This window comes from Chaetura pelagica, unplaced genomic scaffold (genome assembly GCF_000747805.2).
Source record: "Chaetura pelagica isolate M959 unplaced genomic scaffold, ChaPel_1.0 scaffold213, whole genome shotgun sequence".
Taxonomy (NCBI): domain Eukaryota; kingdom Metazoa; phylum Chordata; class Aves; order Apodiformes; family Apodidae; genus Chaetura; species Chaetura pelagica.
The window spans coordinates 936,321-952,409 of record NW_009952597.1 but is presented as its reverse complement, the minus strand read 5'-3'; the positions used below and the strand labels follow the sequence as shown (position 1 = coordinate 952,409).

At 44.3% G+C, this 16,089-nt stretch overlaps 1 protein-coding gene across 1 annotated transcript in view; it reads right to left on the bottom strand.

Moving 5' to 3' along the window:
- Positions 1-10,000: 10,000 nt before the first annotated feature.
- Positions 10,001-16,089, bottom strand: part of FOXK1 (forkhead box K1) — a 39,831-nt gene continuing 33,742 nt past the window's right edge. Inside the window, exons 8-10 of the mRNA XM_009993716.1 lie at positions 15,166-15,447; positions 12,798-13,022; positions 10,001-10,530 (exon numbers count right to left, since the gene is read on the bottom strand). Coding sequence (XP_009992018.1) covers positions 10,310-10,530; positions 12,798-13,022; positions 15,166-15,447 — 728 coding nt within the window. The 3' untranslated portion in view covers positions 10,001-10,309. The remainder of the gene's footprint in view (positions 10,531-12,797; positions 13,023-15,165; positions 15,448-16,089) is intronic.

Here is a 16,089-nt window from a genome sequence, read left to right as displayed (position 1 = left end):
CGGGGGACGCGGTGCTGCTGCACCAGGTTCCGGCTGCACCAGGTTCCCGCTGCACGAAGGTTCCGGGGGTCTCCGGTCCTGCCCGGGGCAGGGGGTGATGGCCAAGTCCTGTCTAGTGCCTGCTCATTGCTCTCTTTCGAGGCCACGGTGCTGTTGTTTCCCCCTGAGCAGCAGCAGCAGGTGCCTTCACCTTCCCGTGACCCGTTCGGAGCCCCCGCGTTCCACAAAGGGACAAGTGGCGGCTCCGCAGGTGCCTTCAGAGCTTCCCACAGGTGAAGGCACCAACATCTCCCCCTGGCAAACGTCCCCTCCTGACCGCTGATGAGCATCCCCACTTGTCCCTGCTCACCTTTTCCCCTGCCCGCATCAGGAAACTCCCGAGGCACGTGGGGAGCCACAGACAGGGCAATGTTGACTGAATCTCTTGCTACACCATGTTAAATATGTGTCTTTCAAAACACTAGTTAGTAAAATACAGGTATTTTAATCTACTGGGGTCTTAAAAGAGATTCCTATTCAATTTTGGAGCTCACACTGCCTTCCAGGCAAAACAGATGCAGAATGACTTAAATCATACCCCCCTTAGAAGGACAAGGCAGGAGAAATCTAACTCCAAGGAAGGTGGATAAATATTTTTCTGCCCTCACATGCTTAAATAAAATGATTATAAGCCATAGGGAAATACACTCACCATTTATCTTTCAAAATAACAACGCTTCACTTCATGACAAAGTGAAGGCTGGAGCTGAAGGAACAGTCTGCAATTCCCACGTGAAGCATTAGGGATCTCAAACACACAGACAGACATATGTTCACTCTCCTGCAAGTGAGCAGCTCCCCAAATAACTGAGAAGGGATCAGAAGTTGGGTATCTGTGAACTCTGGCACAGTGCAAGGTCCTCAGCCATCATGAAAATAACAAAAGGAAAAAAATACTAAACCCCTCTGTCCCCTCACACTGGCAGAAGGGGCAGAGTGTGCAAACACCAACTGCTGCAGGGCTCTCAACCCCCCTACAATACCACCCTGAAGTGTCATTCAACAGCAGCAAATCGATTTCAGGGCATTTTCTCTTTCATATATAATTTTATTTCTGGTTATAGAAACAAATACTAAGAGGAGAAGCAACATTCCCCAACCACATACATCAAATTAAGGTAACAGAACAGTTAAAATAAATGAAAAAAAAAAAAAAAAGGTAGAAATTTAAAACTTTGTTATAGCTTTAAAATATTAACGTTCTCGATACATTAGAAATCACATTCAGATCTCAAATTACTTAAAAAAAAAAAAAGTATGGCTCCGTATTAAAAAAAAACACCTAAACCAAACCACTGTATCCCATTTGATGTGGAAATGCAGGTCCTGCTCCTCGGATGCTCTTCTGTGCTGGCTCCCCTGGGGAGCAGCAGCCTCCTCAGCAGCCCAGGACACTCGCTCAGCCCTCGGGGGAGCTGCCTGGGCAGTGAGCGTTGCAGAGGAGCAGTGCTGATCAAGATGATGATCCATTGCCCCAGATGGAGCTTTCCCTTCTTGGGATACACACCTGCTTTTAAAAAAGCACTGATCATGAGAACAAGTCACAAAAAATACTTTTGATATCGGCTGTAAATAAAAAATATCCACAAAGCCCAAACCATCTGGCTGGAGGTGTCTGGTACAGGCAACACCAGGAACTGAAATGCAGGCATGGCTTTTGTTCCCCCATCCATCCCCATCTTTAAGTGCCAAATCTTGGTGAAAGGGATAAAGGGATCCTCCAGATCTTTCTAGCAGAACACTTCTGTCAAGCTGTTGAGGTATTTCAGGTCCTTGTCCCACTGCAGCCTTGACCTGAAGACTTGGTGGGATTGCAGATCCGCAGAACAGGGGGAGATTCAGATTTCTCTGAATTCTTTTTTTTGTTTAAAGCAAAAGAGTTGGATCTGAATTTCCAGCTTTACCATCCACTGCTCACATCCACCTTTTGATTTATCCCTAAACAGTTTTGAAACAGCCCTTTGGATACAGGTACAGGATCCTAAATGATCTTTTTGGCTAGGCAGAGGGTGGCTGGCAGGCTGGATGAGGCCAGTCTCATCCCGGTCCAAATGGCATTTCCAGAACCCAAGGCAATAAATATATGGTCTGCTAAGATTTTTGTATTTTAAAGCCATTCTGGTTTCTGTATATTTGAATGAAATTTTTCTTTTCCCTTAAAAAGATCTTACAAACAATACCCTGGTTCCCTCCTTCCACATCATGACCATTTGGGGGAGGAAAAACAAACAAACAAAAAGTTGAGGTTCACAGCAATTCAGAGCCAACTTGCCTACTTAGCAGCCTGTCCACCTTGAAAGAGCAGCACATAAATCAGCAGAACATTAGGATGTTCTACTCCAGACTTTTAGCAGCAAGGCAGGGAAACAGAAGGAAATCTCTCTTTTTCTGCTCCATTTAAACCTCATTTTTCTTCAGTCAACAGACATTTCTCCTCAACGTTGGCCTTAGCTTTAAGGAAGGCTGCTTTCAGACTGCTTTAAGTGAAACTGAGGTGGGGTAGAAGCAGGACTGAAAGGCCTAGATCATGGCAAAGGTGCCAAGGGCTGGGACACTGGGTGCACTGCTTCACTCAGGGGCAGACACAAAGCAGGAACCAAGCCCTAAGGGCAAGTCTGGTTTTCTCAATCCTGCTGAGGAGGAAAGCTGTTGCCTTTCACTGCTCCTATCCTGGTCACTGTTCTTACCACCAATCCTGTCCTCCCTGAAGGATCAAAGCCAGACCACTGGGCAGTCACAGCAGAAACCAGGGTGAAGCATTCACTCAGGTCCTTGCAGAGAAAGGAATTTCTACTTCTGGAAGAGTAATTTGAATTAGGAAGTATCACCTGCTTTTAAGATTGTCAAAAAGGCTCAGGGGGGTCAAAACATGCACCTCTGTGAATTTAGCCATCCTTGTAGAGTAAAAACCATGACTGAAATTTGGCCAGTTTGGTAAAATCTAATCCCTGTGAATGGGAACCTTAGAAAAACACTTAGGCATTTGTTTTTAGGGGGATATACAGACCTCATGCCCCATGAAGAAAAAGAAGCATCATAAAAGGAGAATAATATAATCACACAGGAAAAGAAACCATTTCATAGTGCCCTGGTGTTGGCTTAGCCACCTGACAAGACAGACAGGAATTCCTCAACCTCACAGCACCCTCCATCCACCTCCTCTGTTAGAAATGAGGTCCCATTACTTCAAGCAGAATCTGTAAAGAACCCCGACACCACATCTAAAGATAACCTGAGGTGAGAAAGGATTTCAGCTTTCATTAGTGCTTTTTGGGGAATTTCTTGCCAGAAAAGCACCACGGACTGGGGTTGCTGGAAGTGTGACAAGGCAGAAGCAAGGCTCCTACCCTAGGTAGATTAAAGTACCAGGTCATCTCTTCTGCTCTGTGAGAGGAATGAAAACAATCACTGAAGTAAAGCTGCTTCTGCTGGCTGCCCACATTTGTTACAATAGGTGCATCATTCTTTTAGAATCAGTGCCTGGTGCAGGAATTTACCAACACTATATAAAAGTTGTGTAAAGTACCATTTAAGAGAAAGAAATAGTCATGGACCATTTATATATATACACACACACACTCACACACACAATAAATATAAATTTCATGTTTACACAGATCTAATTTAATATTCTCTGAGAAAAAAAAAAAATTAAAGGGTTTCTTCCTTAGCTGCCACCCATGAACTGTAAATAGTTTCTTCTACCTTGAGCACACTACCCTCAAAGCTCTGAAACTTCCAAGTTACACACAAGGGGAGGACCAGCCACATATTCTGAAGGGTTTTAATTCAGTAAATTGGAAAGGTATCAAAAGAATTTTCTGAACATGTAAGTACAAAGGTTAAAAGTCAACTAGAAATTTGGAATTTAAATATAGTGCTCCAAGAAAACCAAGTATTTTTTCAAAATGTCTTGCTCAGTCCAAAGTGCTGTGTTCCTGCCCTGTGAAACACAACCTAAGAGAGAAATCTCATCACAGCCAGGTATTCCCCACTGATTATTAGCTACGTGTATGTCCACAAACACACATGCTGTCCTACAAAACACCCACCTAGCAGAGATGCTGGTTGAACACCTGGCAGACAAGCAGCAGATGGGCAGTGGCAGAGAGAGGAGCTCCAGCACCAAGTCACTGCTACCTTTTGATCAGGTCCAGATCAAAATGCAAGAAAGCTTCACTTCCCACTCCCACCATTTCCAGCAATCCACATGATCCTGTAGTGTAACTGTTTCCTGCAGCACAGCTGGCTCCATTGTGAGCTACACTTGACAACAGTAGTGTATGCTATAGTAGTAGCAGCTTTGGCACAAGTTTTCACCCAGAAGAAAACAGAAAGTTACACAACTGAACAATCTGTTGTGTAACTGCAACCTAACAGACAGATTCTCACCAGATGTAGACCTTCAAGCAATGGCATTAAATTAGGAGTTGGATTAAAGGACTCTGGGGTTGACAAAAACAACTACAAAAAGAGGGGGATGAGGAAAAAAAAAAAAAAAAAAAATTAAAGGGTTTCTTCCTTAGCTGCCACCCATGAACTGTAAATAGTTTCTTCTACCTTGAGCACAACTACCCTCAAGCTCTGAAACTTCCAAGTTACACACAAGGGGAGGACCAGCCACATATTCTGAAGGGTTTTAATTCAGTAAATTGGAAAGGTATCAAAAGAATTTTCTGAACATATAAGTACAAAAGTTAAAAGTCAACTAGAAATTTGGAATTTAAATATAGTGCTCCAAGAAAACCAAGTATTTTTTCAAAATGTCTTGCTCAGTCCAAAGTGCTGTGTTCCTGCCCTGTGAAACACAACCTAAGAGAGAAATCTCATCACAGCCAGGTATTCCCCACCGATTATTAGCTATGTGTATGTCCACTAACACACATGCTGTCCTACAAAACACCCACCTAGCAGAGATGCTGGTTGAACACCTGGCAGACAAGCAGCAGATGGGCAGTGGCAGAGAGAGGAGCTCCAGCACCAAGTCACTGCTACCTTTTGATCAGGTCCAGATCAAAATGCAAGAAAGCTTCACTTCCCACTCCCACCATTTCCAGCAATCCACATGATCCTGTAGTGTAACTGTTTCCTGCAGCACAGCTGGCTCCATTGTGAGCTACACTTGACAACAGTAGTGTATGCTATAGTAGTAGCAGCTTTGGCACAAGTTTTCACCCAGAAGAAAACAGAAAGTTACACAACTGAACAATCTGTTGTGTAACTGCAACCTAACAGACAGATTCTCACCAGATGTAGACCTTCAAGCAATGGCATTAAATTAGGAGTTGGATTAAAGGACTCTGGGGTTGACAAAAACAACTACAAAAAGAGGGGGATGAGGAAAAAAAAACCCTATGATGGGGAGCAGAAACAGGAGCTGCCTGAGACACTGGATGGCAAGGGAAGCCAGATTGTTTGCTGCAGGATGGCATTTGCAAGCTCAAGAGCTCAGTGCACAGGAAGGGCAAAATTATGAAGCTAGTTATGTTCCTTTAGAAGTTCATTCTTAATGCCCTAGTCCAACTTATTAGCAGCAGGACATAAAAACCTGAAAGATTTTTCATCAGGGGAGAAACTCAAAGCAAATTCCATATTGGCTTCAAACTACCAGTTGGTAAGGTAAATCACAGACATTTTTAGAAGTGACCAGGATCCTTCAGTGCTGCCTCCTGTTCAAAAAGCTCCAAGACCCAGTCTGGAGCTTCCCTTGGAGGAAGGGGACAGGATGGTTGCAGATGCACAAATGCAATCCTGAATATTTCCAGTTCACTTTGTGACTCTTGTTTCTTACACTTCCACTTGTCTTGTAGCAAGAGACAACCAGATACTGGGCTGCACTGGCACATGCACAGCTAGCAGGCCAAGGTGATTTTTTTTTTCCACTTCATCCAGTATTTATCAGATCAGATCATACCTGTAGTACTGAGCCTAGTTTTGGGGTCCCCAGTAAAAGACAGACAGGGACCTTCCACCTGATGCCTTCGGAGCTTGAGCATGGGCTGCACAAAAAGAGACTGAGAAAACCAGGTTAATTAACTATTTCCTTCCTCTTCCAAAGCTTTAACATGTCTCTGAAAACACACTCCTGAACAAGCTACACCCAACTGTAACATGTCTAAAACACAGCATGAACATCAAAGGGTGACCAAATTGACCTTTCTCAACCAGTTCTGGAGCTCCATGTATCCCACAGGTATTTTCATCCTTGAGTCCTTGGGCAGAGCTTGATGCATGGTGTTGCTCCCATCACTGGATAAAAACAACTGGGTAGGTAGGTTACAGGGGCAGCACTAATGGGATGGGGGAGGGAGGAATATGGGAAGAAAAGGGAGTTGAAAAGAATATATGAGCTAATAATGGACTTCAGTTCTGTGCTCAGCACTGTTATGTTATCACTAAATCAGATTAAATTGATCTCACTGTAAAACGTTTTCTGTGCCACAAGAGCCAAGGTCAAGACAAAAGAATAACTAAGGAATTTCAGTGGAATAAAATCAAAACCAGCTGCATTCAGCTTTTGCAAACTGAGGTGACTATAAAGTGACTGCTAAGTACAATTAGTCTGTCATTGCCTAAGATAGAAAAAAGAATAAATCAATAGGGGGTGGTGAAAAGTGAATTCACACATTAAGAACTCAGCTTTAAAGTTTTCCCAAGCCTAAGTTTGCACAGGTTAAATATTCAATATGCCTTGATCTTTGTGATACTGACAGCAGAAGATGCAATGAAGCCTCCTACTCTGCTCCCCATCAAACCTCCCTCAGACAATATAAGTGAGGACATGAGATGTAACTTTTCAGACAATAAAAGCAAGTTAGACAATCAATTTAAAGTGAGCTGAGTACTGCATTTAGCCATTAAGATAACATTTTCTTTCTAGCTGAAGGCTTAATTCTACCATCACACTCATTTTCATTCCTCTGCAGTGCTCAAAACTGAAAGTGTGGGGAATCAGGACTGATCTGCAAGAAGAGTGGTGCTGTCCTCCAGACTGAGCAGTGTGTTGAAAGAATTAATCTGAAGGCCTGAAACAAGATGTCCACACCTCATGTATTCCGGAAGAGGACCACATTTTTCCACAGCTCTCAACAGGATTTAGGAAGATCTGTTATTTCACCTGGTAACAGGCAATGATATAGGCAACTACAGAGAAACCTACCAAAAAATACAATTTTCAAGTGGCACAGCTGCCTCCTACAGTAGCAGGGGGATGCAGCAGAATGATAAAGGAAAAATCCCCTGATAAGATGAACTGGCAAGTTCCAGACACCTTAAGCAGATCAAAGATACTGTTTATCCTCAACTTGCAGTTTAACCAGCAGGCACTGGGAGCCATAAAAGGAAAAGTGAAAGTGTGTTTTTCTGTTCTAAATACTGAGGAGGCAGATCCATATGTGCAACCTGAGGATAGACTTTCAAGAGGTATCTTTAAAGCAGCAGCTGGTGTATGAAAACACTGTCCCTCAGCTAATGTATTTCCATGGTGCTGGACCAGTTTAGAGAAGTTTAGGGCCTGATTATTTAGACTTTGCAACAGAAAAGCAGCAATAGGGAAAAAACCATGAAACTTTCAATCAAAAACAACAACAACAAAAAGCAGCGTCACATCCTGAACAGTATTGTGGTGGTTGCTCATCTTGCACTGACTCACTCAACATACTGCAAACCTAAAGACTCCTCAGCTCCAGGAAAGCTCCCCAGCCCAGGGCTGTTCTGGGGCTGTGTCTGTATCCAAACCAGCAGCCACCCCAACGTCATGATTAATCATGGAGGAACTATGCTGCACTCTCACTTCTGCATTCTTCCTTCAAGTCCAGTTGATTGAATTCTGGCTTTGAAAAGGCTACAGAAAACAGAGCTAATCCCTGTGCTTTTCCACTGTGCCTCACCTAGTCTTCCTAGCAGGAAAACTGACAGCTGGAGGCCGGCCTGCTTCCATTACTTTGTGGTCTGTAACAATCCTCCTTCACAAAATCATTTCAAAACACTAAAATCCAATCTAGTAACTTGTCACTAAAGGCACACACCTAAATTATGGAAGCCAAACTGCAGAGAAATGAACTGTCCTTAACACTTGGTGTGTCTCGAACTGCAGGACATAACCACAAATCACGAGACCAAGAAATCCTTCCCTTCTTCCAGAAATATTTCTCACAAAACAATTGGCTTGAGACTAAAACATGGCTGGGTTTTGTTCAAGTTGTGGGACTTAGCTATTGGATAGGATTTGGCAGAGAGAAAGGAAAGTTAGAAGGGAACAAGTGATGCCAGCTGTTACCTTGTGGATTTCCTCCCCCTTCCCAAATTCCAGCAGACACAGAGTGGTTGTGCCTCCCCCCCTAATCCCCATGGACATACTGACAGCATCATTTACTGCTCATTGGGGAAATCTTCTTGCAACCTGTTTATGCAGGGGGTTTGCCTTTCTGCTCTGTGATAGCACTGTCAGTGCGAGACAGCAACCTGACAATAAATCAGTTGGGGAAATCTTCTTGCAACCTGTTTATGCAGGCGGTTTGCATTTCTGCTCTGTGATAGCACTGTCAGGCTGTGTGAGACAGCAACCTGACAATAAATCAGTCCAGGGAGGGTAACAACCTACCAAAGGCACAGCCCATCCCTCTTATGTCTCTTTTGCCATTACCAAAGCCATAACATTTTCTAAATTAAGAGATCTCTGCTGTGCTGCCAGAAGACATGTTACCCAAGGGGACTGCAAACAGGCATAAAACCAAAGGGGTTAGCTAGATGCTACACAGAGGTTGATTTCTTTGCCAGTCACAAGGCATCGCACACACCCACCACTCCACAAGGCTGAGGTGACTCCAATCTGCTTCGCTCCTAAGAGGTAACTGCAGTACATGAAGAACCTGGAACACAGTTTGAATAAAAGCTTTCTCCTACTGGCCAACCTAAATGGTCCTCAAGGGAGGAGAGATGGGAGAGGGAGCCAGGCAGTGAAAGGAAACCTCCAAATTCCTTTTGGCAAGCTTGTATAAGACCTCCAGTGACCTTTGCCAAATGGAAAATCAAAGGCCTCATTTGCCCTGGTCTCTACACACTTAGAGAATCTGTACTGCACACTGGGTGAGCTCTGCTGCCTCTCACCCCAGCTCTCAACTTCCCTCTCAGAAGAACAACACAGAAGCTTTGCTGTCAGCCATGGCAGAGGGGCAAGGACAGACTCCTACCCAGCCCTGGCCTCTCAATCATCATCCATCTAGCTGAGAACTACAGTACCAACAGCAGGTGAAGGCAGACTGTTTTACTGCAGAAGACCAATCAATATTTTTTTCACAGAGACCATGGCAATGCCTTCACCTACAGTGCTATTCTGAACACCTGGTGCTCTACCACAAGATGTGACCAAATGCACCCAGAACCTTTTTGAGACACCCTTCCCCATGTGATCCTCAGTCATCAAGATACTTTGGCTGTTGTCCAGAGCAAGGGATGAATAATTGTAAGAAATCATTGAAGGTACAAAACCCTTTGTTTTTAATATCTTTACAGGGATCAAATCAATACAGTTCCTCTGTCATCTTACTTTCCCTCAGAGGGAATGGAGAGAAATTGCATCTGGAAATCCAGGTGGTTGAGCCCTGCAACTCTTCCTCCTGGATCCCCACATAAATAAACATTCATTCATATGCAGATTTTTTTTGTTTTAAAAAACAAAATTGTTTGCCTTTTCTTTAAACTTGGTACCATGTTTCTTTAATGCTGTTGTTGTGAGACACTGCACCCATCTTTCAGCATTTGATTGCCTTAGGTGGTCTTTTTAAAATGGTCCTATGGTTCAAAGCTCTCAGAAGCACAGTATTAAGGCATAGAAAATGAGGAGTTTTTCTTTCCAGGGAGCAGACTGTATTTGTGTTACATTCCTTTAGATGCTGAACTGCAAATCCCATCCCCTTGGAGCCAAAAGGGGAAAAGACAGTAAAAATATCCCAGCAGTCATACAATCAGTTGTCTGTATTTTTTTTTGATTTTTTTTTTTTTTTTAAAAAAAAGAAAAATAAATCCCATAGGTAAAGACAGAACAGAGTTCCAGATATGGGTACTTGGAAGGGGTTTTCCACTCTTTTTGGCACACCTTTAGATTTTAAGGGCTGTTGACCTCCCATTTAAAAATCTGACTTTAAAAAGAGCTCTTAATCCACCATGGTTTCAGGTGTTACAGTTGTGGTTTGTTTTCTTTCAGAGCTGCTTTAGGGCTCCTGCCATCCCGTGCCCACCCCGCATCACTCCAGCTCCTCCCACCGCTGCTTCATTCACTGGTTGCCTGTCCTTGTGGCACGGTAGACGTGATGACTCCAGTTTGGGCTGAGACTGCTCCACTGGGCTCTTCTATCCGGGGTCTTTTGACTTCAGGCTCACTGGAAGAGGCTGCTGCTGTCTCCTCGGTCCCTGTCTCGCACACCCGGCTGACTACAACAGGAGTGGATGAGCTGGCCTGGGCTGCGAGGAGCTGCAATGGATTTGTGAGAGCTGGGAAGTTGGACAAGAGAGAGAAATAGTTACTGTGATGAAGCAGCACCAGTGTTTGCTATTCCAGAAAACAAAGCGTCACAGCCAAATGTGATAGCTGGCACGGAATCAAGTCTGTTTTCTAATGCCTGCACATAACTGGGATTGTGGGGGAAGAGGGAGAGACAAAGGCTGGCATGTTCATCCAACTGCTAACAACCCCTTTCATGGGACAACTTCCTTCATCCTATCCTTTCCATGGTCAAACAAGACATTGCCAGCCAAGCATTCATGTCCAGAAGGGGAGGGCCAATCCCCTGTTAAAATAAGAGCACATCTCCTCTTTGAGAGGTTGTTCTCTGGCCACCTATAATCAGAACTTCTTGGCAGCTCCACCATCTCTGTGTTTTGCCTTCAATTTAGAGGGTCCTTCTTAGCCCTGCTTGCTCAGGAAGAACAGTCAGTCGGTTGGGAAATGAGCTAACAATCCAAATCTTGAGTGTACTGACATCTCACTTGGAAAAGGGGCAGGAAAGAACTCACCCAAGACAACCAAATGCATTCCCACCAGAATGCAGGAATTTCTGACTCCCAGTCTTGTATTCCAGGCCTAACAAAAGCTCTCACCCTCCCATCAATAAAAGTGGTGAGAAAAGAGACGACTTAAGTAGCAACCCTCGGTAAAAATGTCTACAATTCCTAGTTCCAGACAGAGAATGTGCTTACACACTGGCTTTGGCACACAACACTGCTTGGAACACAAAACACATGCAGTTTTTTGGCCTCTGCATCAATCGGAGAGGCAGCCAAAGGGGACTCAGGAGACAGCACATCCTCTGCCCTCCAGCCTGAGTTGCAAAGGATGGAATGACAGAACATTAGTGGTGTGTTCACTGCTAAGTGCATCAAAAAAGGAGCACTAGGATAAATAAACAAAGCAAACAGAATAAGGGTCCTCAAAGCCCAGCAACTTCTACCAAGGCATGAGAAGAAGGTTTTAAGGTATCAAGAGGATGTAGGGGAAAAAAATATAGAGCGAGGATGAGGGCAGTTAACAATTACAGTTCAGTGACTTACAGAGCCTAAGCCATGTAGATGAAAATAAGTTAACTTTGTGCAGGCAAGAGTCAGGAGACTCATGCTCTCTCGTCAACCAGAATATTCACTACCACTTACAGAAGACATTCAGATGCAACTAGTGTACCTTTCAGTCTGATGACAGAGCTAGAAAGGTTTTGATGAGATTAGTATATCTTAAAACAAAATGTTAAATAAAAACCTGTCTGATTCTGCATTAGACAAACACCACTGCTGGGCAGTAACAAGTCTACCTATCTGATCTATTTAATATCTTAATATCCTAGTTTTATAGAAACCCTACTGCTATCATTTTTTCACTGCTCCAATAAGATTCTTGCAATTCAATTGCAAATGAGCTGATACTGCAAATAGATGCAGAAAAAAATTCAGCAGAAACATTCCTACTTTGCTTCATGAAAGCCATCAAAACTGCCACCACTGCTCTTCATTTCAAACTCCCCATAAGCCCCAGTCTGGGACAGCAGAGGTGCTTCACATCTTGTTCAAAAGGGCTGTAAGAAATCTGGATATTACCATCTCATCATCATCCTTAACTGGACAAACCATGAGGTGCTGAGCAAGCAATAAGAGGAGGCTGCTGAAACATGGCTGGTATGGGATTTAAAAGATCTGGCTTGAGAAATGACTAGAACACATCCTGTATATATAAAAAAATTTAGTCATTCACCTGATGAAATAGATCTTATTTCTCTCGAGCTCTAAGCCCTTAAGATGGGGAAGTATGTTATTTTCTTAATACTCTGTGGAGTCATATTTCACAAGATCTAAAGAGCACCGTGGAAATTTTATTATTTGGCGTGCTGGAAGCAAAGCTGTTTGTCAGAGGGAAACAAATGGAAACAGGTTCTACACAGGAATCACTAACACTTTCCACAAGTAACACTCAAGAGGTAGAGGGTATGAGTAGTAATAAACGCATAGCCAAGGACAAAGGAAAGACACTGGACTATTCAGGTGCACTAGTAGATGGCAGAACTTTTCCACCAGGCAAAGGGAGCAAATGGATGGGGACAGGAGGATCCACCACTGACATTTACAGCCACAGGAGCTGAGGAGTTGGAATAGCTTTGGAATAGGACACATGGAATAACCTGATATATAACGAAGGCAGCACTTACAGCTTTACAACCTAAGGGCTAATCTCAGGGAACAACCCAACACCAGAGAGCAAAGGTACTGGAGCCTACCACAGGCAGCACTGGCGATGCTGTTGGCGGGGACGGCGTGTTTCCCGTTCTGAGTGACTGCCCGCACCGGGAGCTGGTGCTGCCCGATGGCCACTGGAGCTGCCTGCTGAAGGATGGTGACTGTCTGTCCTGGGACACCCTGTGCCATCTGACTGGCCACAGTCTGAATAACACGGCTGGCTGTGGGGATGGTGGCAAAGGCGATCGTTGGCTTTTCATCCATGCCTGTTAAAAGCAGAAGAGACAACAATCACTCCCTGCCCTGGCTTTATTCTCATTAACATTTTAGCAGGGACACACACCCCAGGCTTACACGTCTGAAAACACAAAATATAAAGTGACTTGTCACAAAAGTAACATATTTGGTCTCCAAAAAGCTGAGAATATTGCTAGAGGGCTCATGGTGTGCCCAGAACTCTTTAGGCAGGATGAGGCTCTCCACACACACACTTTCTGCAGGCTGATTCATACAGTGTACTCAGCTCTGAGAAGGTTCATTCACCCTGCCCATGAGGGGAAGAACATGACCATCAGGGACATAAGAACAGGGAAGATTAGTCCCCCTGAAATACTTATTTTGAAACATATCAGAGGTCAGGGATGAACATTTAAAACACTAGAATTTTCCCTACTGCACATACACTATCAATATTAGGAACATTTTTCTTACTGTATAAGCCACCCAACCAAAAATAAAACAAAAATCAAGATTATAAACTTGACCCCTTGTCCTGAGAAGGCATTATCTCCCTTACTGGCACATTACAGCTGTGATATGGACAGCAGTCACTGCTAATCCTGTACCCTGCTTTGTAATTACAGGCAAATTGGCCTGACTCTCAATACCACACTGCAGGAGAAGACATTAAGATCTCCAACAATGCCTGGAGCCAAAAGTCTGCAACAGCTTGCTGTCAGGCCTGGACAGAGGTTGATTTACAGAGAGGTTGTCCCACAGCTGCAAGCTTTTGCCAGCTGTGGAAATACGGGAAGAAACAAGGAGGAAAAAAAATGTGAGGTCTGAATTCCTGGATAGAGATAACTGTTTGAGAGCAGTTAACCACTTCTCTCACTGCCCAGGACACGTAAGGGTTCAATTCAGCAGATTTAACAGATACATGACAGCCTCCTGCTGGGCATGCAGAAGAGGAGAGCCAGTCCTCTCTTCCAGGGGCTCTGTGGGACTCAAAGCAAAGCAGGTAAGCAGGAAGCACAACTCATTAGTCCTGCAGGAAGAGACAGCTTCTCCCACTTTAACAGCAGGAGACAACAAGACTGGAGTTAGATGGGCCATAAGCACTGAGCTGAGACCTGCAGGCAGGTAGATGGGAAGCAGGAAGAGGCAAGGAAAGGGAGATTAGGAACGAAAATGGAGCAACCAGGAAAAACAAAGGGAGAGACTAGAAAAGGAGATGAACGGGAGTAAGAGACAAGCAGGGAAAGAATAAGCAACAGCAAGAACAAGTGAATGAAATAAGGGAGCAGGGGACAGATAGGGAGCTGCAACTGTTAGCTCTTCAGGAACACGTATGGGATTGAAACAGGAATTTCTAGAGAATGCAAGTGAAACTCAAACAGGATAACCAGTGCTGAACTAAAAATGCCAGTGGTCTTGCTATTGCTGTAGGGGAAGGCCTTTGTGATTATTTTTTTTTTTTCTTTCCCTTAGAGAAGAACTATTGCCCCACTGCCCACATAAAAGCAATCAGAGTAGCCAGTGCTGCTTCTGGTACAGCACACATCTCTTTTGCAGCACTAAGCCCTTCTGCAATGGGGAGCAGACAAGGCGTTGCCTGGATCACAGCAAGAGAACATTTAACTCACTAAATCCCCCAAGGCTGGAATTTCCAGCTTAGGAAAAGAGAGGCCTTTGTTGAAACTGGTTTTTGAAGATTGCTTTAATGGGGCACTGCCTGCACTTCCAGAAGCACACGCTTTCCTCTAGGAATCCAGGCCTGCAGAAAAGAAGGGCTCAATCATTTGTTTAAAAGGCCATCCTGAAGCAGAGAGCTTCAGCTTTTCCCAGGCCACCTCTTTTGGCTACGAAAAGCACACATTTCCATAGCCTATCCAGTTGACTATTACACAGGCATAATATTGATCCTGGGGATAACATAAATATTTCAAGCACTGCATGTTTCTTCAGCCTCCAAAGTCTGTTAGACTTGTGCCCCACAGGAGACAAGGGAGCACAGGTGTCCAGCTGACTGGTAGAGACATCAAATGGATGAGCTCTTACTTAGTTCAAGTTTTATCTGGAGTAACAGATTTTATTAAGGGCTAAGCACCCAGTGAGAGATAGAGTGTTTGACCAGCCACTCCACCCCCAAGCCTTCGTAGCAGAGTAGCATGGGAGGTGAAAAGCTACCTCGGTGGTCACCAGCTAAGTCCAGTACTGCTCCTGCAGCTTCATGAGCTCCTCCCGCTGGGCCCTGATTCGTGAGGATGTACCCATTGGCGGAGTTTGCAGAGGAGGTCACAACTCGGACCATTGTAACAGTGGGAGCTTGTTGAACAACGTGAATGGCATGACATGAAGGCTGTTGAGAAGTCACTATTGATGCTGGCATGTATGCAACTGGTTTTGCCACCAGAGTAGATGGTCGGGGAGGAACAGCCATAATCACTGGCTGGGCACTGACTGGTGATCCTAAACAAAAGAGAGAAGCACACATTAATAGGAGAGGCAAAAAGGCCTCCATCCATTTCACCCATGCACTTCTAATCTGCAATACTCAGTCCTTCAGCAGTGGCAAGAGTGGGGTTGGGAACAAAAAATAAGGCTTAAAAAATACCATCTTCAATCTTCTCTTCCCTAAAAAAAACCCACCCTTGTCACCAGAGCACATTTCTGTGAGCAAAAAAACCACAATAAGCACGAAAAAAATAAGAAAGAAGCTTTACTTAATGAGCTCTGCCTCTCAGCTTCACCAGGAACACTCTGTACTTCAGGCCAGTTACAGAGCAGCTGAGAAGCAGATACTTCCCAGTGCTTAACAAATTACCAAGGCCTTGGCCACAGCACTTCAGAGCCCTGCAAAGCTGAGCTGATCTTCTCCAGGTGGCTGGTAAGTTAGGGTGAGTGAGCTACTACCATGGCTACTCTGCTGTCAGTCCTTTAGAGCCACCTAGTTCAAGGCTGGCTCATGTATTTCTATACACTCCTTTATCCCCTGCCCCTTCATGCAAAGACTAGTAAGAACAGACTGAAGCTGCACATGCATCATCAATGTCTAACAAAGAGGTGGAAATAGAGACAAGCTCCTCCTGTGATACATTGGCAGAAGCATTC